General features: G+C 34.9%; 3 protein-coding genes across 3 annotated transcripts in view; 2 read left to right on the forward strand and 1 right to left on the reverse strand.

Moving 5' to 3' along the window:
- Window positions 1-917, forward strand: part of LOC106071247 (uncharacterized) — a 31,329-nt gene extending 30,412 nt beyond the window's left edge. Inside the window, exons 19-20 of the mRNA XM_056017658.1 lie at window positions 329-682; window positions 889-917. Of these exons, the coding sequence (XP_055873633.1) occupies window positions 329-682; window positions 889-917 (383 nt within the window). The remainder of the gene's footprint in view (window positions 1-328; window positions 683-888) is intronic.
- Window positions 918-6,671: 5,754 nt separating this feature from the next.
- On the forward strand, window positions 6,672-7,567 carry LOC129924042 (uncharacterized). Its single transcript, XM_056017659.1, has 3 exons — window positions 6,672-6,764; window positions 6,850-7,081; window positions 7,194-7,567. The coding sequence occupies exons 1-3, from the start codon at window positions 6,672-6,674 to the stop codon at window positions 7,565-7,567; spliced, it is 699 nt and encodes a 232-aa protein (XP_055873634.1).
- A 1,289-nt stretch (window positions 7,568-8,856) lies between these two features.
- On the reverse strand, window positions 8,857-25,864 carry LOC129923969 (serine/threonine-protein kinase Nek4-like). The gene is made up of 8 exons (XM_056017406.1): window positions 25,849-25,864; window positions 22,372-22,465; window positions 21,695-21,916; window positions 20,845-20,945; window positions 18,958-19,057; window positions 16,854-16,943; window positions 13,055-13,168; window positions 8,857-10,047 (listed from the first exon to the last, which is right to left on the reverse strand). The coding sequence occupies exons 2-8, from the start codon at window positions 22,453-22,455 to the stop codon at window positions 9,946-9,948; spliced, it is 813 nt and encodes a 270-aa protein (XP_055873381.1). The 5' UTR covers window positions 22,456-22,465; window positions 25,849-25,864; the 3' UTR covers window positions 8,857-9,945.
- Between the last annotated feature and the right edge of the window lie 953 nt (window positions 25,865-26,817).

Genomic DNA, 26,817 nt, shown 5'->3' on the forward strand with positions numbered 1-26,817 from the left:
TTGGGCGATAAAACTTCCCTTTTCGATATAATATCTAAAGCAATTTAGTCACCAAATTCCAAGAGCTTAGCCAAGAGAGGCTACACATTTCTACCAGCCGCTGGGCTCAATTAACAAAGTTAAATGAATAGCATGGAAGTCATCTGCCGGAATTAAAAAAAAAAGACTAAATCTGTGTGGCCGGCATTTTGAGAGCGAGGATAGCCATCTTCGAGTTCATAGAAAATGAGAAATGTGATCAACTTCGACCACGAAGGAGGAGCTATATACACATATTGAATACTTTCTTTGAACTGAAATAAAAAAAAATTGTGATGTTATTCCACAGAGTGTGCTCCTCCTCTCTACGGCCCTGAATGCACAGAAATCTGCAGCATCACCTGCGAAGACCAGGTCTGCACTTACGACGGCTACTGCAACCAGTGCCCTAAAGGCACAGGCGGCACGCACTGCTTCGAAGGGTGCCTCTCCTGGTGTGGGGACGACGAGGATTACGACGACGACAGATACGCCCCTTCAACGAACAGCAGCTACCTGCCGTACCACACCCAGACGGGCTTCCGGGTGGAGAACTTCTGGTTCTACGTCATGATGCTCTCCTTGATGGGGTGTATTATATGGATCAGTGATGTGCAAACTCCCGCCAAAAAGCCGACGCTCATGCAAAAGCCTAGGCCTGAAGGTTTTTTAATGTTTTGTCTGTATGACTTCATGTGTAAATTCTCAGACGTTCATTTAGATCAGTGGCGTAGATATGGTGGGGGTGATTGGGGGGGGGTAATTTGAAAATCCCTCGGGCCCCCACCGGAGAAAAGGGGGGGGGGCCCAAATGAGAGCTTGAATTTATTTTTTCACATTAACTCTTTCTCTCCTAACTGACGATACTAGCGTTGACTCCACCAGAATGTGGTAAATAATTACGGAGAGAAAGAGTTAAATATTTAATTTTTTTTAAAATATCAAAATGCCTTTTAATACCATTAAAGATGTCAAGCCATCCCCCCTCCCCCCGGGCCTCCAAATAATAGCAAATGTCTAGCTACGCCACTGCCTTATATGATAACGTCTTTGCCCGAATCTCCTGAACGAAGGCAAGGGTAGTCGGCAGAAAGGGGCACGATAGTCTGGAGTGCAAAGCACAGGACCTGGCAGTAGTACATGTTGGACTATTCTAGTCTTTAAAAAAAATATAGTTTACTAATGTTTTTTTTCATTACAATAATAAAATAAGCAAATTAAAAAAATAATTAATTATCTATAGGGAAGAACTCCAAACTGACAATTTTAGCACTCCATTATGTAGAAGCTGTTTCCCTTATTCCATATCAAAATACAATAATTAGTTGACGAATTGGACATTTTTTTTTATCGATTTAAGTTTTCGTAAAGTTTAATACATAGTTGTTTAAATTTTCAACTTGATCCGAGAATTGGTGTGGGAGAAATAACGTGTACATTTATCCAAGGGGACAAAACCTTAAATATTTAGCGCCATCTGTGAATACTGAAGGATTAATTTACTTTGTTGGTATCGAACAAAAATAATTGATTACCAGTAATTAATTTATTATTTGACAAAAAGAATGTGTTAATATAAGCTTTGTAAAAAACAACGGAAAACGACATTTCTTAAAATCATCACGTGATTCCCTAACTGACCACGTGGATAACGTTGTGACGATGCGTTGCAGATCAGAGACTACGTTTGTTTTGGCTTATTGAAACTTAGTTCCATTTAGCTCCTTTAGGCTGCTTGCATACTACGCGAACAAGTTTTTGCTGTGTCGTTGTAGATTGCACATTGGGAAGGAATTCTATGTGCCGACATTTTATTTACTTCATGTATTGTGTTAAGTAAAGTAAAGTTCCCCTTTCAGACCTTGTGGTCTATAGGGCAGATGATGTAATGGTTATCTGTTTCTGTGGCCTACGGTTAATAAGGGTGCCATGTGGTCAGCACAACGACCAACCGCCTTTACTTTTCCCTAACTAATGTCAGGTACCCATTAGAGCTGGGTGGACTCAGAGGCGCCCGAAGATCCCGAAATTAAAAATCCCAGTCTTCACCAGGATTCGAACCCCTGTCCCCGGTTCGGAGGCCAAGCGCTTTACCCCTCAGCCACCGCACCTCCCATTTATAATGAGTATTTTGTAAATAGCATTGTAGGCCTAATTGGTTCATCTCTGTTTGCCATAAGACGGAAAACCGTCTAGAATGGATTTTATCACTTAGACCACAATTACATATTGTACCACATATTGTACCTCGATCACAAATAGTTTCACAATTATAGATTTCGATGCAATTACATCTCTATTTCAGAAACACCAAGATATGGGGCTATCCGTACACGTTCTGCCAGTACACCAGCTACTTCGACCACTTGTCCGATAGATAAAGTCAACAAAAGAAGTAAGTGGTCAATGTGAACAAGACATATATCTTATCCATTAAAGTCAGTATTATCACAAATCAATGTAAACATTCTTAAAACATACCAATTTAAACCAGTCTTATAATAGTGCTGTCAAATCAGTCTAAACGAGTCTCATTCTCCAGCCCTAAAGCTGACCATTATCAGTTACTACGTCAGTGGCCGAAAAGGGTCCAGAAAACTGGTTTCTGGTACAGTGGATGTCCAGCTACTTAGAGCGTTCCGCAACGTGTTGGCTAGGTCATGAATGAAAGTCCAAATAGTCCATTCTAGTTTCAGAACATTTCTCTGGCAACATGAATGAAAGTCCAAATAGTCCATTCTAGTTTCAGAACATTTCTCTGGCAACTTCTGAGTTATGGATGTATATCTTTCTACCCTCACAAATTAACCAATGGCCTCCCCGATTATGACCATTGGCCTCCGCGATTATGACCAATGGAATCCCCGATTATGACCAATGGCCTCCGCGATTATGACCAATGGCCTCCCCGATTATGACTAATGGCCTCCCCGATTATGACTAATGGCCTCCCTGATTATGACCAATGGCCTCCCCGATTATGACCAATGGCCTCCCTGATTATGACTAATGGCCTCCCTGATTATGACCAATGGCCTCCCCAATTATGACCAATGGCCTCCCCGATTATGATCAATGGCCTCCCCGATTATGACAAATGGCCTACACCATTAAGACTCCTTACCTCACACGTTTTACACGGCCACTTCTACTTTACTATAGAGCCAGATGTTTATACATTCGACTTTTATTGTAAAAAAAATATTCGTGTACATGTTTACCTTGGGCTTTGTTAAGTCTTATTTTACATACACTAGTGTAATTATATACTTAGACGTTATATGTCAAAAAAACTTAATAGAATTCATGTCTTTCTGTCTACTTTCAGAAATGTTATCTTCTACACCATCAAGCACTAGTGTAGATTAAAAGTTAAAGTTGCATCTGAATCTTCAAGTTTTTTAAGAAACAAAACAATATCAGACTTCATTTTTTTTTTAAATTAAATATTCTTAGTAATTTCTTTGCCATTCTTATAAGCGTTTTTTTTTTTTAAACTTGTTTCTTGCGCATTCTTAACGAGTGTGGAGTGCGAGATGTACTTACAAATCATAGCACGGTCTTTTTACAAAGTTTTCATCAACTCACTCTGTCTGTCTGGTAAAAGTGTGTACACGTTATTTCTCACACACCCATTCTTGGATCAAGCGGGGTAATTAATCATTGACAGACAAAAGTATGCAATTAGACAATTAATTACTGGTTTTTAAAGATGTGACTAAATTTGTTGGGTTTAGTCCCCTTAAATAATTGTTAACTCTATTTCTCCATCAAGATTCTCCCAAACAAGATGATTCTTTGTTACGACGTGGGATTGAACTAAAGAAAATAACTCACCGTGCTCTTAGTCTTGCTGGTATCTCTCCGATTGCAGAATCACAATCCAACTAGGATCAATGAATATCCCCGATAAAACGAAATAATGTCACAATCTCCAAATCGAATTTACATATCCCGATTCACTAACACAATAGAAATAAAAACAATCCTCAATCAAGAAAACCAAACTCATAACTCCTGTGTTAACACATCAACACACACCCCTCAGGTCAGTTTCCCTCCAAGCACAAGCACAACTCAAAAAAAGTTTTTTAAGTGGGAAAACAAAAGGTCAGTGGGGGGGAGGGGGGGGGAACAAGTTTACAACACTATTATTTACGGTACCTAACAAAACATGAATCAATTTTTAAAAATACTTAGTCAATTAATTATTGGTAATTAATTATTTTGTTTGAAATCGAATAAGGGAAATAACTTGTACATTATTGGTATAGTTTTAAGGACTGAGCTCTTCTCCTTTGTTGTTTATTTGTTTGTAAATTATCTGTATATATGCTCCGACTCTCTAACTCTCGATGAAAAAGTCATGGAAAGATAACTCTTTTATTTCTGCAAGTCGGACTAAATTCAACCCACGTAACTTTCGCGGCGATATACAGCGAGGCTCAGAAAAAAAGAGGACATCATGTAGTCTTCCCTGTATATATAATTCTCTACGTTGCCCAACCATGCGGGACAACACACACGCACGCCAACTCTCTAACCCTCCACACGCCACCTTCCCGCCCGCACCCGCACCTTCCTCGCTTTCCAGGAATACGCACACAGTCTTTTGCCCAAACCCATCCCATTTGGACCACTCTGTCTCTTCAGGAAGTGTTCACTTGTCACTAAATAGCGGCGTATGCTATGCCGCGGGTCGACTAATTCTTTATATTTCACTTGTTGAAAAGTTACAATTTCTTAAACACTTCTGCTTGCCACCTCTTATGGTACAGATCTGCCATTTCTTCTTATTCTTCTAGTTTAACAAATACACGAAGGACTTTGCAGCTACTTGTGTTATAAAAAAAAGAACAAAATATGTATTTACTTATATAACGTGTGTTGTAGTTTACTTCACAGATGAAAACAATGTCAAAACTAATGTACGGAATATGAAAATTTAAATATGCGAGATTTAAAAAATTAGAACATTACACATTTAGATCAAGAAGAATGTCCATGGAACTGAATGATTTTTTTATAGCAGTATCGAATATTCATTGACTAGGGAAAGAATGGCGTTTTATTTTAGGAGGAAGTATGTAAATGAAACATGGCATTGGCTTTTAGGGTTATATTTAATTAACTCATTATCCGTGAAGGTTCTTTTAAGGTCCTTATAAGGTTTTTAAAAAAAAATTATCATGCAAAAACTATTACAATAGTCCTATTTATGTGAAGCTTTGAGTGTAGGAGTCTCGAGTTACGAAGCAAGAAGTGTTACCAGGCTGAAAGAGGGCCGAACCAACAAAAAGCTGAGAGAAGAAGCAGGCCCATCTGCAACTGACCAAACCCACCCATGCCACGGCCGGCTTTTTAAAGCGAGGATTGGACTTTACAGCCATCTTCGAGTCCACAGGAAATGAGAAATGCGCTCCTCTCCGATAACGAAGGAGGAGCTATAGCACAATAGTTTGAAAGCAGACAATAGCCTCTTAGCGCTGTACAGTTCACTGTAACCATTACGTCGTTAAATTTTTTTGACTCGATCAGGTAGTCGAATAATGTCCTAAATTTTACATCGGCTATAAGTATATCTATAGTCTCAGTGATTCCCAAACTTTCTCCTTAGCTGAACCCTTCGCACATTCTGAGTAATTTAGCGCAAAACAAATTGCTTTATTTTTAGGGAGATGAATTCAAGTGATGGCCAACTAGTTACATTACGCTATTAGTTCGTGAAACACATAGTCAGGCCTCACAAAACACTAAGGTTCATCGGCTCACAGTTTGGGAAACACTGATCTAACTTTATAATAATAGGCTTAAAAAAATCGATGTTAGAAAGTTATGATGAACATTACATTACTACATTATGATGGTTTTAAAAGATAAGACTAAGACTAAGATTAAAACTGCTTTACTGATCCTTACGGAAATTTGTTGTGATTACAAGGACTCTTTTCTCATATAGAGACAACACAACAGAAAAATACACATGAATACAGCAGACACAACATAAAGAGTTCATTCAGCGACTACATACAGGTATATTAGTGATACTTTAAAAAAAAAGAACAAGATTACAAAGAGAGTTTGTTTTTACACACAAACTCAATGCGGACGCCGAAAGGTTTGTTCATCTGTTTGATCCACATTGCAGGTGAAAAAAGTAGGTTTCCATATTTTGATTTCAAATACCAGAAGCTATGAAGTGCAAAGGTGTTATGAACCTGGTTAAACTGTTTGAATGGTTGACATTGTTATTATTAGTATTATTATTATTTCATTGTTAATCATGTAAGTAAGTACTCGGTCAACTGATTATTATGTTTCATCACCGTTTTTTTTTCATCTTTGGTCATTTATCTCCGCTTATGTCATCTTTTGTCATTTCATCTTTAATCACTTCAAGTACGAGAGTAAAAATATTTCATAATCATAATTTTTTTTTACATGACTAAAAGTGTGACACATTAAATAAAAATTATATCAAAAAGCATTCTAAAATGTTTATATATTAGATGAAATGAGCGCTTCAATGAAAAGCCTTTACAACACAATTGGCCTCCTTCAGTCGCGAAGCGACTATCGATAATCTTGGTGAGATGAATGCCTGGGCATTAGCTATGGTCGGAACGATGTCGCCCACACAACACAATTACACAATGACTAAGAACAAATATTCAAGTGGGGATGAAGTGACCGGTGATGAACTGACCGAGAATGAAGAGACCGTGGATGAAGTGACCGGGGATGAAGTGACCAGTGATGAAGTGACCAGTGATGAAGTGACAGGGGATGAAGACACTGGGGAAGAAGTGACCGGGGATAAAGTGAACATAGGAGACTGAGGAAGAAGTGACCGGTAATGAACTGACCGAGAATGAAGAGACCGGGGATGAACTGACTGGGGATAATGATACCGGTGATGAAGTGACCGGTGATGAACTGATCGAGAATGAAGAGACTGGGAATGAAGTGACCGGTGATGAACTGATCGAGAGTGAAGAGACTGGGAATGAAGTGACCGGTGATGAACTGATCGAGAATGAAGAGACTGGGAATGAAGTGACCGGTGATGAACTGATCGAGAATGAAGACTGGGAATGAAGTGACCGGTGATGAACTGATCGAGAGTGAAGAGACTGGGAATGAAGTGACCGGTGATGAACTGATCGAGAGTTAAGAGACTGGGAATGAAGTGACCGGTGATGAAGTGACCGGTGATGAACTGATCGAGAATGAAGTGACTGGGAATGAAGTGACCGGTGATGAAGAGACTGGGAATGAAGTGACCGGTGATGAACTGATCGAGAGTGAAGAGACTGGGAATGAAGTGACCGGTGATGAAGTGACCGGTGATGAACTGATCGAGAATGAAGTGACTGGGAATGAAGTGACCGGTGATGAAGTGACCGTGGATGAAGTGACCGGTGATGAGCTGACCGAGGATGAAGATACCGGGGAAGAAGTGACCGGGGATAAAGTGAACGTAGAGTATAAGAACGGGAATGAAAATACCGGGGATGAACTGACTGGAAATGAAGTGACCGAGATTTAAGTGACCGGTAATGAACTGATCGAGAATGAAGAGACCGGGGATGAACTGACCGGTGAAGAACTGACCCGGGATGAAGTGACCTGGTGATGATGTAACCGGCGATAAACTGACCGGTGATGAACTGACCGTGAATGAATAGATGGAGGATAAAGTAATCGCTCATGAACTGATCGGGGATGAAGTAACCGGGGTAAAAGTAACCGGGGATGAGGTGACCGGTGATGAACTGACCGGGGATGAAGTGACCGGGGAATAAGTGACTGGGGATTAAGTGAACGGTGACGAACTGACCAGAGATAACTTTATTGGGGATGAAGTGACTGTTGATGAACTGTCTGGAGATAAATTGACTTGGGATGAAGTGATCGGTGATGAACTTGCCGGAGAAGAAGTTACTGGAGATGAAATGACCAGGGATGAAGTGACCAAAGATCAAATGACTTATTGATGCAATTAATGCGTTCTTAAATCAGCATATTGTTATTAGCAGTCTTTATTCGCAGAAATCAGATGACAAATTGGCGATCATAGTTTCACATCCTCATTGCTGGGGAACAAATCAACTATGCAAGCAGTTTTTATTTTTCACAAAATACACCGCTTTTACAATTATTCAATATTAATAGGAACAAATAAAAAAAAGGGAGATTATAAAGTAAGGGAGATATTTATTCAGCCTTTGTTAACACATTAATGCAAACGTTTTTGATTTTTTGTCATTTTTTTAAAGACATTTGTATTACTAAATTAACTACTTTGGCTCATACTAGCTAATTACATTTTTTTAAAATTTTAAGTTTATTTAATATGTATATATATCGAATATAATTTAAAATGATAATAAATTTGTGTTTCTTAGTACATGCGTCAAGAGTGACAACACGGCCACACACGGTATGTCACTAGTTGAACTATTAACACAACAGTATAGTTTCTTTTTTTATGTATTGAAGGGGTTGTAGTTGTTGATAGTTTGCAGTTCATAGTCTCTAATAATCTTTCTGCAAATATTGAAACCTGCCTTTTTACCTGCCTAGGTGGACCACTTCGGGGGGCCGACTTTAAGTTTGTGTTTCCACACAAACTGTTTTTGTAACCCCGGACCCCGGTTCGGAAGCCAAGCGCTTTACCGCTAAGCCAGCGCGCCTCTTCGTCTAGCGCTAGCCTGGTGTGATTTGTGTCGGCTGACTAAAACACACACACACTACTACCCCTATCCGCATAACTACCAGTCATTACAAAGTATTTCCTTAAAGAAAACAAAAGCAAAAATAAAGTCAAGTTTTTTTTTTGTGATACTACTATATGTTTTATTACACAGAACTAATGGCAATAAGTAGAACTAAAATGACGAATACAATATTGAACGTTATCACTGTTGTAATACAAACAAATTGTAAGTGTAACTGTATCAATGATATCATACTATACGAACTAGATAATGTACAAGTTATATCGTATGAGCAAAGCTATACTGTAGCCTTTTCTTTTTGTGTATTTAAAAAAAAAAAACATTTATAAACTCAATAAATCATTCAGGGTAATAATCTGAACTTAACATATAAATGCTTCTATGTGAAAAAACAAAAAAAAAACAACCTGTGACAAGTTTCTTTTATCAGAATTAGGATTTCCAAGTCACACTACAGAAAGTTCCAATATGAAAAATATTAACAAAATCAGAAAATATTGATGTTTACTAGAATATTCTAAACTTTTAAAAAGTTCTAACTTATAATTATACTTCTTTGCAGAGTGATATATTGGGTGTATACTGCTTCGCTAATTTAAAAAGAAAATACTTTTTTTTTTTTAAACAGACCATTTTATACAATTATACTAGTCGTTACCTATTTACATATTTTCTTCTTATATTTTCTATTCTGAGCGGCGATAAAGATCGGCTACGCGTTATGTTTAATTAATTATCAAAAAATCTTCTAATTTACAGACGTTCCATCAAAAGAGAAGATAACTACTATAATGAAAGTCCAAGATAATAATTAGTAAAAGACTAAAACGCTATATATGACTTAATATAAAATAAAAATAAAATGATATTGTAATCATTCAAAATATAGTATTTTATGTAGACTATAAAATAATATTGATATGTTCCCATGTGTAAATGTTGTTTTTTTTATTATGGCCGAATTATACACCTTTTATATTATTTCAATAAACGAGCCATTTTTAACGATATACAAGTATACTTCTTAGCGTATATATTTTATAATGAAATTAAACAACCAGCTTTTCTTCGTCCTCCTCCTTTCTCTCTTTCTCTCTCTCTTATTCTCTCTCTCTCTCTCTCTCTCTCTCAGAAACCCCCATTATTGTTTTTCAGTCTAGGTATAAACACTTGTGGATTATTCTATTTAATCTGATCTTTGAACTGCAGAGACCAATTTAGGCCAGTCAATAGCAAGCTCAGCTTTTTTCGGACTGGAAGGTTGGACATACTTCTTGCCTTGAATCAGCTTTTAAAATAAGAAAGCAAGAAATATTCACAAAATGTAATTATCAATTCATACTTTATATCCAAATAATACACTAATTAAGCATTTTAAAGTAAACAAATAATTGGCACGTGATTACCAGAAGCTTGTCCAATTCTGCTCTATATTCATTTATTTTCTGTCTCTTATATTCCATGGGTCACCTATGACCCAATGATTTTAACGTGTTATGAATACTAGATATGGCTTTGCCTTTCTTGGAAAACATTTGATGCGCCCATACGAGACACTGGTTTTGGTTTCGTCTTGAGACATGGCAGAATCTGGTGTGGCTAATCAAGTCTATTCTGGAGCGGCAGAGTTTGCCACAGCTCGTGCATGTATATGCATCTGTCCTAGGGCTAGCTTTCCTTTTCTTCCTCTTAAGGCCACTTCATTTAGTTTGCTCTCGGCAAGGTTAGAACCATCATGCAGTCTGTCTCCTTGCACTCAGGTCTTGGGATATTTCCTCCCACATAATATCATTGATGCCTATGGTTTTCATGTCTCGCTTGTAGACATTTGTATAGGTTAATCTTGGGCAGCTCTTGGCGCTGACTCCTTTCACAAACTCAGCATATAGTATGCCTTTAGGGTTCTTCCATCTGACAAGCAGGTGACATGTCTGAGCCAGCTTAGTCTTCTCTGTATCAGAAGAGCATAGATCATGGGCGTAGCCAGGATTTTTTTTCAGGGGGAGGGTTTAGGGGGGATTTTTTCTCCCCCCTCCATCCCCCCTGAGAAAAAAAAAATTATATGTATGTATGTGTGTGTGTATATAATCTTTATTATATTCTGACCCATCATTCTTTCGGAAGACGCTTATTGTGCCCTAGAATAGGTTCTTTCTGGAGTTAGTGGGAAAATTGTAGTTGGGTTGAACCCCCCCCCCCGGCTACGACCATGGCATAGATATGTCGATCAGCTCTCACTACCATAAAGAGAAGTGCTCACAACACAGGCATTGTAGACTAGGATTTTGGTTGCCGTAGTTAATTTGGCCTTTTCCCAAACGCGCTTCGAGATTTTGCCATTGCTGCAGAACCTTTTCTATTGTTTGTTGTCATCTCAATGTCTAAATCTAGGTTGCTGGCTATTGCTGTTCCCAAGTAGGTGAATTCCTGCACCACCGTAAGTGTGTATTTCTGCAACGTCTTGTTCCACGATTTCGATCTTGAAGAGACTTATTGTAAGGCTAAACCCTTGGCAATCATCTGTCGAAGCATTCACTAGCCTTTTTAATTTTTCTTGTAAATATTAGATATTAGCAAGAGTTGTTTTCGTGAAAAAAAAAATTGTCTTTATTAAAATACAAAATAATAAGTATTGGCTTTACCAAAGAAATGGAGCGATTGCATCTATCGCACCTTCACAGTGCCACCTGGTACCGAACAGCTTATTATCAAATAAATATATGTAATAATTCTGTAAACAAACTGTGATGGGTAAAAAAAAAAATTGGACCCACCCCCCACCACTCAAAGGGTTCGAGGGGCGGCATTGACGCATTTTCCCCTCCCTAACCCACCAAATCTGTCAACATACTAGAGGGCTATACAAAATCTAAAACAATTGATAAAAATATAAATAATTAGTATATATTATTAACTTAAGTAAACAATTCGTATACCAATTGTGTCATTTCTCTTCTAAACTTCGACTCCAGATACCTGCCCGTGCTATAAGAGATTAATCTCAACACATGCCTTAGTGCATGGACGCTTACAAACAAAATATCTTGACACGCAACATAAGCTTATGTGTGAAATTTAATTTCGATAAAATGATGAAAATTTATCTAAATAAATACTTTTTTTTCTTTGTGATAAAAGTGTAATCTATCTATCTATCTATCTATCTATCTATCTATCTATCTATCTATCTATCTATCTATCTATCTATATATATATATATATATATATATATATATATAAAGACGATTCCATCATTTACTAGATATAGCCATTATCTGCTTTTAAATAGTAATTATTATCAATACGACAAAATCCTTAAAAGCGCGCTTGTACAAGAAAAAGTCACGACTACTCTGTAGTATATTTTATTTTAATCCATCAGTGTTTTCATGTTCGAGAAATATAACTAGAACATGGTCACAGAAGCATACTGCAAATGACCTAAAATCTATTTAGTATTACACATCTGAGCCCCCATTGGAATTTTCACGATATACTAAACATTGCAATATTTTATTGAACTTTACTTTTTGCCAACTAAATAAAAAAGAAATACGAAGAAATTTGAAAAACTATCTCAATGCGTAGAAGTTGAGTTTCCTATTTAAATCCATTTATTACCGCGAGTTTTTTGCTACCTTGCCTCTTAGTGGCGACCGGGAGGAACCGATCGTGGGAAGAAACAATTAGGCCGTTTTTTTAATCGCGCTTAGGATTGGCGTTTTCCATATTGAATGACATCCCAAAATGACAACTTTGTCTATATCTCAGGACATTTTTTTTTTGAGTTTTTGATTCTAATAATTTCCTGAGATTTCCAAGACTTTTTCGTATATTTTGCAATTTCAGGAAATTTCCAGGAGATACTGGTAAATCAGAAGGCCGAGGAAAAATTTGTTATAAGTTATAAAATGGTTTAATTAAATAATTTACACCTAGAATTAGCGTGGGGCCAATGAAGGTGCAGGGCCAATTGAGGTCTCTCAGGTTGATACGTATGTTACGCCGGAAGTCGACTAGTTGCTCATAAAGTTTTAAATATTAGAATGACATTTTTTATGGTCCCTATTAAAATTATTTTGTGCTATGAACGAAAGAGCTTAGAAAATTTAATCAAGATATTATTATATACCTTAAAAATATCGCTCATCAACACTCTTTCTTGTATACTTGACACAGCGAATAGCTTGCTATTTACAATTTCTTTGTCATGTATCCAATACATGAAGTATACCTGTTTAGTGTGTTACTTAAAAGAGAATGACCAGTAAGAAATAATAGCGTGCCATATTTACCTCAAGCCTGGCGAAAACATCGATGGAAGTCGGTCTGTCACTTTCTTTTTTAAGCAACATGTCTTTAATCAGTTCACGTATCCCGAAACTAAACCTGGGATCCAACTCTTCATACTGTTGAGACATTCATATTAGTTTGTTATTCAATAAGTGAATTTATGAAATTAAGAAGAAAAAAGAAGAAGAAAAAATGACGTAGATCTACAGAAATCACTCAACTATTAACGCTTCAGCACTCTCAACATTATACTCTTTAGCAAATCTTTTATAAGAGATCGTTGGGAAAAATAATTCCCTTGCTGATTTTCTGCGAAATTTGATTGGTGGAATAAATATATAACTAGCATTTTTTTAAAGTGGTATGACATGTTTCAATTTAATTCATATTTCTGTAATTCTTCTTAATCTTTTTGTAAAATTCCGACAACTTGTGTTGTTTTTACAGTTCTACAAATGCAATTTCATAGATCATTTGTGTAAATTAGAAACAGTAGTGGGCCTTAGACTTTTCCTTTAGACAAAAAAGAATGTGGAGACGCAAGTGTACTAGATGAAGCCAAGAGGACATAAAAGAACTTGGAAGCCATTAAAAAACTAGCAAGAGACCGTTGAGAGTGGAGTGTTTTTATTGAGGCCATATGTTCCATGAGAAACGCAAAGGAAAGATGATGATGATCATATATATATATATATATGAGAAAGAGAATCAAGGATAAATCTAATACCATTACATTTTTTAGATGGTTTTGTATGAAAATTAGATGTACCATAGACTTCTTGAGATATTTTTGTACCATACTTCGGTGTTAGGAAGTTGTTTTTCTTAAAATGCGAAACATAAAATAAACGATAATTTCATTTTGGACGTTTCAGCTAGAAAATTTTCATTTATTATATCACCTAAGTATTTTGCGTTTTTAGTCTGTGTTACTGGTTTACAATGAATAAGATAAGTGAAATTAATTGGGTGGCAAGACATGCTCCAATTCGATTCCCGTTTCTGTAATTCATCTAATTCTCTTTGTAAAATTTCTGAGTCTTGAGTTGTTTTTTCTATATATTATGCAATCGTCTGCAAATAATCTGACTTTGATCCTGAAGTGATGCAATTTGGTAAATCATTAATGTAAATTAAAAATAGTAGTGGACCTAAGACTGTTCCTTGAGGTACACATGCTTTTACTGTAATTGGTGTAGATTTAGAGCCATTTATTATTACAGTTTGTTCTCTCTATAAGGAAATCCTTAATCCACTGATGCAATGGACCATCAATGCCAAAATATTTCATCTTTTAAAGGAAACTATGGTAAGAAACTTTGTCAAAAGCCTTAGAAAAATCTAATAAGATAACATCTATATGCTCACTATTATCTATACCTTTTAAAAAAATCATCAATTAGTCTTGTTAGTTGTGTTTCACATGATCTATATTTCCTAAAGCCATGTTGGTATGGTGTGAGGACATTATGTTTGTCTTAGTGGTTTATAGTGTTGCTACATATTATGTGTTCTAAGATTTTACTTGTGATGCTGGTAAGTGATACTGGTCTGTATTTTCCGGGGCCAGATTTTTCTCCTTCTTTGAGATAGGGGGGTGACATTAGCTTCTTTCCAGTCCCTTGGTACTATGCCCTATTTATGAGATGCTTGAATTATTATTGTGAACACTGGTGCTAGCTCATTGCGTAGATCTTTGAGTAATCTAGCTGGAATACCATCAGGTCCAGATGCTTTATTCGGTTTATCGTTCGCTAATAGCTTTTGAATCCATATTTCATGTACTTCTATATCTCCTATGTTGTCTACTTGGTTCAAATTATGAAATATGTCTTGGTCTTCAGGGGCTGAGAATGCTTATGCTAAGTATTTATTTAAGATGTAAGCTTTAGTTTCATTATCAATATGTGTTTAGTTTAATGGTGCTATGCCTGTTGTTTCCATTTTCTTAGACTTAATATGTGACCATAAGTTTTTGTTGTTATCCTTAGATATTAAATTTTTATGTATTTGCTCTGCAGCTGTCTGCTTACATTTTTTGTGTTAGGTGTTTAATTTAATATACTCTTAATAAACTCTTTCCGCCGTAGTTTCTTTAAATGTTGTATATAGGTTTTCCTTATGTTTACAAAGCTTCTTTAACCTTTTTCTAAACTAACCTTTTTTTAAAAATTTTGTTTTATTTTGTTTGATGTGTATTTAATTGGTATATGAGTCTCTATAATAATTTTACAATAGTTTTTAATGAAATTCCAGAGACAAGTAATTGGTTGGTTAATGTCTTTATCTGATAAGAAAGTTTGTTGAAATTTTTGTAATGTAACTTGGTGTAGTTGTGTTAGATTGCATTTGTTTCAGTGTAGGATTTTCCATCTGGTTTTTTTTTATTGGTTACTGCTTTTATCTGACTGTGTATTTTAATGATATCATGGTCTGATAGACCTGAGATATTATCACAACCTACTACGAATCCAGGTCTTTTGGTTAAGAAGAGATCTAAAGTGTTGTTTTATCTAGTTGGCTTTTTAAAATTAATTTGACCTAAACTTAGGTTGTGTATGTTTCTATGAAAAGCTCATTTATGTCATTAAGGTTTTGATGGAGTAAAGTAATATAGTTCCATTTCTTTTTCGAAACCAAATCCGGAACATTCATTACTGCGATGTTTCAGCAATATGAAATAAATCTAAAATTGGTTTTCAAAAATCGTTTTTAGTAATACTTTTTTAATTCAATTTGATATCCATAATTAAACATTAAACTATAGTTACTTATTTTAAGAATATAAGTGTAAAATTGGTGTAATATAAGCTAATTATGCGATTACATTTGACGTAATTTATATTTTATAAATCAATATCCGAAAAAACTTTAATGGTATTGAATTTTAAGTCAGTATAGATATTTTCATTTAGCATTTAGTTGCTATTCATTTAAAAAATCATGTTGTTGTTTTTTTTTGCAACGTTTAAGCAAGAAAATTAAATATAGCATAACGATAGAAGAGCATACAAACATTCGTTGGTATAGATTTGATTTTCGCAATAACATTCGGAACCATCTATTCTAGATACCTAAAACTATTGCGATGTTTCGATGTCTGCTAGCGTTTTCGGCTAGATGCTGGGCCGGTCTTAGGCATAGGCAAATTAGACAGACGCCTAGGGCCTCCGATTGATGAGGAGGGGACCTCTCAATGAACTTAAATATTTTTTTTTACAAAAAAAACAACAAAAAAAAACGAATCATGTCTACTATCCTAGCTCTAAGTCTCTTCTATGATTCAAAGTCTATTCATGAATCTTAAGATCTACTTATTAACGAAACTACATATGTTAGAAATCCACTGTTTCATTTTTTTTTTTATGAAGTGTTGAAGTATTATTAGTCTGTTGATTCATCCATGAAGCACATTCGTCCAATGGGAATATGTTTAAGGTATAAATACAATTTTCTATGTTAATTTTTTTTTCTATTTCATTTAAAGCTATCCAATTTACTTTGACTAAGGTTACAAATTACAAAAGACCGGCTCTGCTAGATAATTGGGAAGCGTGGTCGAGAGGCTAAGTACGCTTAAACTTGGCTTGGCTTGGCTACCTATGAAAGGGGCTCGAGGTTCGACACCCGTCTCGGGCAGAGTTGTGTTTACTGAGCGACAAAACGCAGCATGGAAAACCTTCTGCTGGATACCCTCTCCTTCCCACACTGGTCTACAACTGAGATTGGACCATAGCGCTCTGAGCTATAGTTGCGCTATATAAAAGCTATAAATAAATAAATTGACTTACTAAGACTTACATGATTTTTTTTGGTCAAGTCTTTACTTTCAAAGGCGACTTTCCCAGATAGCATTTCATAGAAAATGCAGCCTAAACTCCAAACATCTGTCTGAAAAACATGCATGAATGTGTCAAAACGTAGAAAGCTCTAATTACAATAAAGTTTTAGTGAAAAAAAAAGTATAGATCAACTAAACAGGAAGACACGGAAAGACGTGAAAGAGAAAGAGAGCGAGAGAAAGAGAGAGAAGGAGAAAAAGGGAGAGAAAGAGAGAGAAACAGAGAGAAAAAGAGAAAGAGAAAAAGGGAGAGAAAGAGAGAGAAAGAGAGAGAAAGAGAGAGAAAAAGAGATAGAGAAAAAGAGAGAAAGAGAAAAAGGGAGAGAAAGAGAGAGAAAAAGATAGAGAAAAAGAGAGAAAGAGAAAAAAGAGGGAGAGAGTAAGAGAGAGAAAAAGAGAAAAGAGAGAAAGAGAGAGAGAGAACGAGAGAGAGATAAAGAAAGAGAGAAAAAAGAGAAAAAAGAGAGATTAAGAGAGAGACAGAGACAGACAGAGAGAGATAGAGAAAGAGAAAAAAAAGAGAGAGACAGAGAAAGAGAGATGATTACTGTAATTAGAAGTAGAGGATAAGAAAGAGAAAATAAATTGTCGTAGGAGTTAGAATGCAAAACATGACAACAACAAAAACTTCAAAGATATTTTGTGACAAACTTAGAAGCGGCCCCTCATCTTGATTGGTTAGTTGTTGTTTTTTTTATTAACGTTTCTCTTTTCGAGCAATAGTAACGCTCATCCTCATTTGTCTTCATCCTAAAACAATGCAAGAGCTGCCACGTACAGAAGACTATCAAAACCATTTATAATAAGCGTTAATCGCCAGCTTGTCCATCTCGACGAGAGGCATTAATCAAGGTTTTGACGGTTTCCGCAGTAGGAGTCGACGTTTGTCATTTTTGTTTTATCGACCGCAGGGATGTGAACGGGCGCACGGAGAAGCTTAAAAACGCGTAGAGAGTAAATGTTTTACTCAAATGTAAAGTTGTTTTGTTTTTATTTCATGGAAACAAGTATTTGGATTGCACTTAATATCGCATAGGTATAAAAGGGGGGATGGCGAGGGGAGGGGGAACCAGTTCTTTTCTTTAATATTCTCTTTAAGAAGGACGTTGAAGCTATCACTTAGAGCCATAGGTGGCAAGTTGCATCTCCCTGCAAAAAATTCCTGCGGGCGCTCCTGACTTGATAGACATGTTCGGATCAAAACATTTCTAAAGAAAATTAACATGTAAATGAGTATTTGACTAATGAAAGGTAATTATTTAATAACAAGAGTACAAAGACAGTTTGTGTGGAAACACAAGCTCAAAATCGGCCTTGAAGTGGTCCACCCAGGCAGGTAAAAAGACTAGTTACAACATTATTCAGAAAGAATATCAGAATTATTATTAATATTGAATAGTTGCTAGAAAGGTATGTATTTATATTCATACAGTGTGTTATTAAGCTCAATTTTCTATGCATCAATTCGCGAAATCATCAATTTAATAAAAAAAAAAGTCCATAAACAATTTTAAAAACTACCTCCAACGCTTCACTAATGTTTTTTATTAAAAAATCGGTTTACTTTTAGGGATAATTGAATGCATAATTATTTTTTAAAGCGAAACGGTTCGCTTTCAGAAAACAAAATTTACCCATTATGCATGAACTTTGCAAGCTGCAAAATATCGTTAGCTCGGATTTTCAATAACTCTTAGTTTTTGATAGCTTACTTTGAACGTCAGAGAGAAGGACGGACAGACGGACAGACAAAGCACTCAAAACTAACAGCGTTTATTACCCTTTCGGCTTCACTAAGAAGATAAAGGGAGATGTAGTCAGATACAGAAAAAAAAACAGAGATTCGATTGAAAACCAATTTTAGAGTAAGAAAGAAAATGTGATCTATGGTACAAAGAAAGATAGTGAAAGAAAAAAAAAGAAAAGAGAAGAGGAACATTGTAATTTCAATTATAAATTATCTCACATTAAATTTCGTTTCTATTTGACATTGACTAAGCTTTATTTATATCATGACACATATAAAAAAAAAGTGATAGCAGCAGTCGAAAGTCCACAGCATACTTTTTCGGTATAACTGCCCTTTTCGAGAATTTGAGGACTAATGTAGGGAAGAGAACCATAATAGATTTCGGCACTAGCGGTGTCCATAGTCTGCATGACCCTAAAAATATTGAAAAAAAAATATGTGTTACTGTATGACGTAGATAAAAAAGTTTTACTTTTAAGATTATATTAGAGGCGAAAAATGGGTGAAAATGTGAAAGCTCCATTTTTCAGCCCGAACAGAGACCATATTCTGGTGTTGCAAGACAGAGAGCGGTATCCTTCTGTAAATATCTCTCAGGCCTCATGTTAAACACTTATGTGAATCTATAAATGAAATTGTTTTATTGTATGTTCATAGTGTATGTTCAAACTCTGTAGAATTTTAAATTAAACTGTTTCATTTCATAAAGAGGAATTCTGATATTTTTAACTTCAACAAAAAGAAGTCTCCGGCAATCACAGCGCTATTTGGGGTATTCGGATTTAGTTATTTTAATGTAACATTCACATAATGATAAACACATTAAACCCTCAATTACATCGTATTAAGTTTAGATTGTGTTCTTCGTGGTACACCGCTTTGAATTTTGATTTAAGGCTAACAAAATTCGTATGGTACGCAGGGTCGGATTTAAGCCATTTAATAGCTACGGAGCAGGATTTTTGTGAAAGCCCAATTTTTAGAAAGCTTTAATGAAGATTTCTAAGAATGAAAATACTTATATTATGGCATGCTATATTTTAGAAGTAAGACATAAAAATTTAATAAATTTAGTCTCACTTTTCTTCTAAACAAATATATACATATTTTTAGATTTTAAAAAGTGTATTTTTAAAGTTTGTGGAGGGTAAGGACCTTGGTAGACGCAATGTCGCACTTATTCAGCAATTCAGAGGAAAATTGTAGCCACTTTTTTTTACAGTAATTCTTTAAAAAATCATTTTTGTCATTATTTCCAACGTTTCAGGATTATTGCAGCATGTAAATTACTTACAATAGTAAAATATTACAATATTAGCAGATATTTTATTATACATTATGGTCCTCTGAGGTGCAGATCTTAGAGAGTAAGTGGAGATTTATTGGTCACACCCTTAGAAAAGATAACAGCAGCAGAGCTAGGCAGGCCTTAGAGTGGAACCCCCAGGGAACAAGACATAGAGGAAGACCAAAAAGAACATGGCGACGCAGTATACTAGAGGAAGCCGAAAGGACCGGAAAGAGCTGGGAAACCATCAAAAAACTAGCAAGAGACCGTGGAGAGTGGCGCGTTTTTGTTGAGGCCCTATGTTCCACGAGGAACGCAAAGGAATGATGATGATAATGGTCATTTGTAGATGATAATATGATTTTGTAAAGTTGTTTTACCGGTTGGCAATTAGGCTGGCTAATTCAAGAAATGACCACAGTTCGTGCTTTGGAGGTAACATATACAATTTATTACAATTAAATGGGGAGGCGTGGTGGGTGAACGGTATAACGCTTGGCCTCCAAACCAAGGTCCCGGGTTCGAATTCTGGTGAAGACTGGGATTTTTAATTTTGGAATCTTTATGCACCTCCGAGTGCACCAAGCTCAATAAGCGGGTTTGAGGGGGTATATTTTTCTCCCCCACCCACGCTTTATATATATATATATATATATATATATATATATATATATATATATATATATATATATATATATATATATATATAAAATAATAATTTTATTGTCCTTAAGGAAATTTGTCTTTCTATTGTACTCTAGAAAAAGTTATTCCTGGAGTTAGTGAAAAGATTGTAGGCAACCTGCCAGCTTTGGAGCCTGGGTTTGGAGTTCGGGGCATGACTATTATCTTTCAGTGAGTATTATTTAATATCTATAGTGTCGTTATACATTGCAATATTCTTCTAACTTACTTGGCAAAACCTAAATCACCAACTTTAATATTGCCTAGTTCATCCAGAAATATGTTGTCAGGTTTTAGATCTCTGTGCCACACTTTTTTTGAATGAAGATACTGTTCGGAATAAAAACAGTTTTTAATAAATGATACGTTAAACAGAATTTCACTTACATTTTTTTACAATGGCGGAGCTAGAGATTTGGTGGCCGGGAGGGGGGAGGTTGCTTGACCTCTTTACGTGCTCCTGCATTTTGACATTCGACTTCATAACGTCGACAAAATTTAATGTAAAAAACAAATTCTGGATACTCATTTGGGGGCCCCTTCAAGTTGGGGAATTTTCAAATTCCAACACCCTCTACCCTCACACTAGCTACGCCACTGGGTTTATTGTTCAAGAGCATTAACATTAAAATTTAAAAAAAAACTTAACTAACTAATCAGGAAGGTTTAAAATCTTTTAGATAGTTTATTAAGCTTTGAACCCCATTTTCAATAACAAAAGCCCATATAAAACAAAATACAGTTACTAAATCTAATAAACCTTTTGTTTCTTAACAAATATTGTACAAATTTGGTGTCCAATCCAAGTTGAGGCGGCTTAATGGAAAATCATAAACCAAATCAGCAGTAACCAGGGACCTATAATTTGCTAACGACTTTTGAGCTTAATGCCAGCTCAGAAATTGATCAGTTGAGGATTGTCAAGAATAACTTTATTTTTATCCCAAGTTGCCAAATGCTTAAGTTTGTTGTGCCTTGCAGTGCTTAAGTAAAATATTGAATTTGATTAATGAGGTTTAAATATTGGCCAGACAAACGGCAAAATAGATAGATAGATAGATAGATAGAAAAATTCAAACCTGTATTGCATCAGCTATCTGCAGAAACAAGGGAATAGCTTTTGATTCACAAAATGTTTTCCCTTCTAATGATCCGCCTTTACAGAGGGCTAATACCATAAACAGCCCATGCTGTTCAGAAAGATGGTAATCATAACACTGCACTATGTTTGGGTGATTAAATCCTTTCATAAGTTTAGCTTCTTTGTCGTCATCTGCATCTTTTGCATATTTCACAGCGTACTAGGATGAAATGAATTTGTTTTTTTTAATATGTCTGTGTATATGTATGTTTGTGTGTATATATATATGTATGTGTATGTATGTGTGTGTCTGTTTTTGTATGTGTGAATGTATGTGTGTTTATGTGTGTTACATACTATTCAGAACAAGTAATATAAAAAGAAAGTTTCGTTAAAATCAGTTCCTTCTCTATTAAGCTCTCTTTAGTCATGTTTTTTTTTTATTTTATATCTTCTTTTCTCTCTCTTTCTATTACTCTCTTTTACACTTTATTTTACATTCAATATTTCTTAAACATAATTTGTCTCACTCTTTCTTTTTACTCTTTTGCTATCTCGTTCTCTTTCTCTCTTTTTTTCTATTCCACTTGTCTTTGTTCTTATGTTTCTGATACTTGTCTCGGTTGTTATTGTCAAGCAATCATAATAATCTTATTAAGTGTTAATGTCCCTTACCTCTTTCCCGTTAGGAAAGGTTACTCTGTAAACAGAACCGTATGTTCCTTTTCCTAATTTAGGCTGGTGTACAACATAGGCCATGAAGTAGATGCTATCCAGATTAAGAAATTCGAATGTTAAAATAATTTACATTACGTTAATGCAACAGAAAATACTTACGAGTGATTTTCAAAACACTTTAAGCTTTACATCGATTAATTTCGCATAATCTAAAAAACTCAAAGCATCCTAAGTGAGATCATATATGTGTTCAATTATTTAAATTGTTACTGTTCACACATCTGTTTTGATTTTTAAAACGACCCTTGTAGGCCTACATTGGTCAAGAGAGCGAATTTATTGTGCACTTTCGCGCCGTTATTTCACTATTGCCAAACAGATGTTTCTCAATGAATGATTTAGATCAACTCAACAAGAGTGTGCCATTATTATTCTTGCACAAATTTTCTTCCAGAAAACAAAGCCATGAATATCGAGCCTCTGACGAGACTCCGAAACTAGAAAACTAGAAGCAATATTTAGTCAGAGGATATGTTTAAGATTATTCTTAGGCGTGTTGTTTTTACTAAGCATGTATCCGACATTCACTATGTCTTTCAATGTATCTGTCTTCTGTCTGTCTGTTTGGTAAAAATTTTGTACAACCATAATTTACACAAATATATTTTGGCATAAACAAACACAAATCAATTTTAAAACGTAATTGATTAGTAAATTAATTAATGATATTAATTGATAATTAACTAATTTTTTGATACCAACAGTATTTACAGATGTCCCGTAGATAATTGAATATTGAAACAAAAATGTACAAAACAAAACTATAACAATTTATCAATTATTTATTGTTTTTACTTATGTAGTTTGATATCTGATAAGGGAAATAACTTCCACATTATTGACACGTATAGTTATACGTTAAGATTTATTTCCCTTAGTTTGGCTTACGATTTTGTACATTTTTTTTAATACATTGCTTTTTCACTTTGAAAACAAACAAAACAACTTATCAAAATTGCTAATTTAGGGAATCTTTCAACTTTTTAAATTAAAAAAATAAACTGAACACACTAATTATCGATAATTATCAATATGAACACTCCTTGACCTTAGGACACAAAAATAAATGAACATGTCAGTTTATGCCAAGTAATATTTTTTTAAAACATTTTTGAGATTAGCATAGAGCTATGTGTACACTCTAAAGCAACGTCACAACGACATGAACCACTTTGTAATAGATTTTGAACCTTAAAAAATGAATGCTTCTAAATTATCTAGTCATACGATATTAAATTCGGTGCAATGGAAAATATATTTTCAAATTGCTTTTGAATGCTTTCTGCATTGTTATCCAATCATTATTAAGAACCAGTGGAGGAGAGGATTTTTGTGGGAATTGCGACTCGCATATTCTGTCACATCTAATGCAGACAAAGCTAAAAATGAGTTTTAGGACTTGAGATATTTGTCATTAGATGTAATAAATTCATTTGCAATTAATTATTATTTTAATTTTAAAATTCTAAGGTACATTTTTAAAATGAGTTATGTTTGTGCTGTAATTATTATTAAATTTTGCTGCACATATAGTAGTAAACTATGTGGATGACGAGTTAAAAATTAAGAAAAAAATAATTTCAATATATATATATATATATATATATATATATATATATATATAGAGAGAGAGAGAGAGAGAGAGAGAGAGAGAGCACCATTTAAAATTATATTTGACATAACGTGGCATAGAACATCAAATAATCCGAAAACGTTACAACTTTCCTCACACTCATAAACGACACTATAAACTGACACCGACACCTTCAAAAGACAATCTGGTAAAGGCTATTCAAAACAAGCAATAACAATGAGACACCTACACTTGAAAGGTATCCTCATCAATAAAACACCACGTCGACACTGAACGACTAACGCCAACACTGAAAATGGATCTTCAACACTTGTGAGGGCTTTAGAAAATAAACAAGAATCTTAACATCTAATCTAATATTCAACAAGATTACAAAGAGAAGTAGTCAAATTTGCCCATAGACTAGTAATATTCAAACAAAGGGTCTTGTTTGTTTAATTGTTTAAAGTATAATGGTTTTTAAAATTTCTGTCAAAAGCAGTCATCAATATATGGCTCCTACTTCGTAGTTGAAAAAGAGAAAATTACTCATTTACTTTGAAAACAAAGAGGACTCTGAACTCCAACGTTTGCTTTGAAAGGCTGGCCAATCACGTGGCTGGGAAAGTTTCGTTATTTGAAGATAGGCCTGCTTTTTCTCTTAGCTTTTAGATGGCTCTTCTTTTATGCTGCAGCTCTCCTTGCTTCGCATCTCGTGACTCCAACACTAACAGCTTTATGTCATTTATAGATGTAGAGTTTGTTAAAATTATTAATTCTATGCTCCGATGGCTCGGACATGTTTGCCAGATGGAGGACAATGGCATCCAGAAAATCATTCTGTACGGGCAACTCGCGTCTGGCTCAAGAAAAACTGGTCGCCCCTACCACCGTGATAAAACGGGATTTAAAATCAGTGAGCATTGATACTGACCATTGGGGAGACATAGTCTTAGACTGCACTAGTCGGACAGAGATGGTGTCCAAGAAAGCTATGAACAGTGAGAAAACATGGGCCTCAGCTCTTGAAGAAAAGCGTGCCAGCCATTTCATCTATCACCAAATGAAAGCCACATTCACCTGCAATATATGTGGACGGGAGTGTCTTTCCAAAATAGGGCTCCACAGCCATTTAAAAAAAAAGTGTTCGACATGAACATTAGTCGTTCTACGACTGAAGGAGGCCAATATATGTATTCTGTATGGCGATCTAATAGAAGGCAGGAGAGCCGTTGGTCGCCCACTTTTACGTTATACAAATGTATGCAAACGCGACATGAAGTTCTGCTAAATCGATACTAGCAGCTGGGAAGAGGTGGCACTGGATAGATCCTCATGGAGAGAGAGCATAAAGGAAGGGTCAAGGATTGCAGATGTCATACACAACAGAAGCATAAAGACGGGTGAAAATGCAACGTAGCCTGGTGATTACATATGCCCAAACAGCGATCGTAGCTGTGTATCAAGAACTGGCCTCTTTAGTCACACAAGAAGTTGCAAAGGAAAAAGATCGTCTCTTGAGACGTAAAATGCCACACGGATATATATATATATATATATATATATATATATATATATATATATATATATATATATATATATATTAATGCTATCATCATTATTATTATTATTAATTAAGATTATTATTATTATTATTAATTAAGATTATTATTATTATTATTAATTAAGATTATTATTGTTAATTAGCACCTATTAATATCTAAATCTAGATCTAAAGCTGGCCTTTATTTAGTGTTTTTTTTTTAGATTGCTGTTAAGTGTATAATGTATACGTCAAAACTGTCAGCTATAAAAGTAGCATGTTCTATTTTTAAACTTACAACTTAAGGCAAGGAGGTTCCTATCAAAAACAACATTTGAATAAGTATTTTATTCCATAAGTTATTGTATGAATTGAAAAATATATTTTAAATGAGTTATTAATACTTTTTCTACTGAAACCTTAGGGGTATTTTTTGTACCGATGCGCGAATCTATGAATGAAGCTCAAGTTATTAATGAAGCAGATAGATAGTTAGTTAGATAGATAGATACTAGATAGATAGATAGATAGATAGATAGATAGATAGATAGATAGATAGATAGATAGATAGATACTAGATAGATAGATAGATAGATGTGCTTTTTAAATTGAAGATAATTATAAGAATAATTACTACATTACCTGTATGAAAACTTATCTTATTCAAATCAGTGTCTACAGACTGTAATATGACTTACTTGTGAATAGATATATATAGGGCCTAAAAATAAATACACACGAATCATTGCCAGCTAGGAAACTAAAATCCTAATTTTTCTTCTTTTTTTTTTTCAGGGAATCTTTGCATTTGTAATAAAACTGACAAAGAGTTATTGTCTAACACTAACGCCTCAAAAAAGAGTCATGCATATCATCTCTCAGCATTGTTCGACTTTTCAGCTTTTTTATTGAAATATTTGAGATTCATGGAGTGTTACCAACATACATCAACTTTAATAAAGTAATACAAATAATCTTGACAGTACCTGGATCGAGAATATGAGATTTGATCTAAACAATGAAAAATATTTTTTTTTTAATTCGTAATGTATTTTTGTGGGGTTGTTTTTTTTCGAAAAATCTATTTTATCGTAAGGTTATGATGTCTTTTTTTTTTTTAAAAATGGAGAACATTTCTCAAAGGGCCATTTCTTAGAAAACTTTATTATATTTTTCTCCCCCACCCCACACACACATAATATTTAGTCCTATTCACGAAGTGTCATTTAACAAGCACGTAGTCTGTTTACTTTGAAACTAAATTTTC

Source organism: Biomphalaria glabrata, chromosome 18 (genome assembly GCF_947242115.1).
Source record: "Biomphalaria glabrata chromosome 18, xgBioGlab47.1, whole genome shotgun sequence".
NCBI classification, from domain to species: domain Eukaryota; kingdom Metazoa; phylum Mollusca; class Gastropoda; family Planorbidae; genus Biomphalaria; species Biomphalaria glabrata.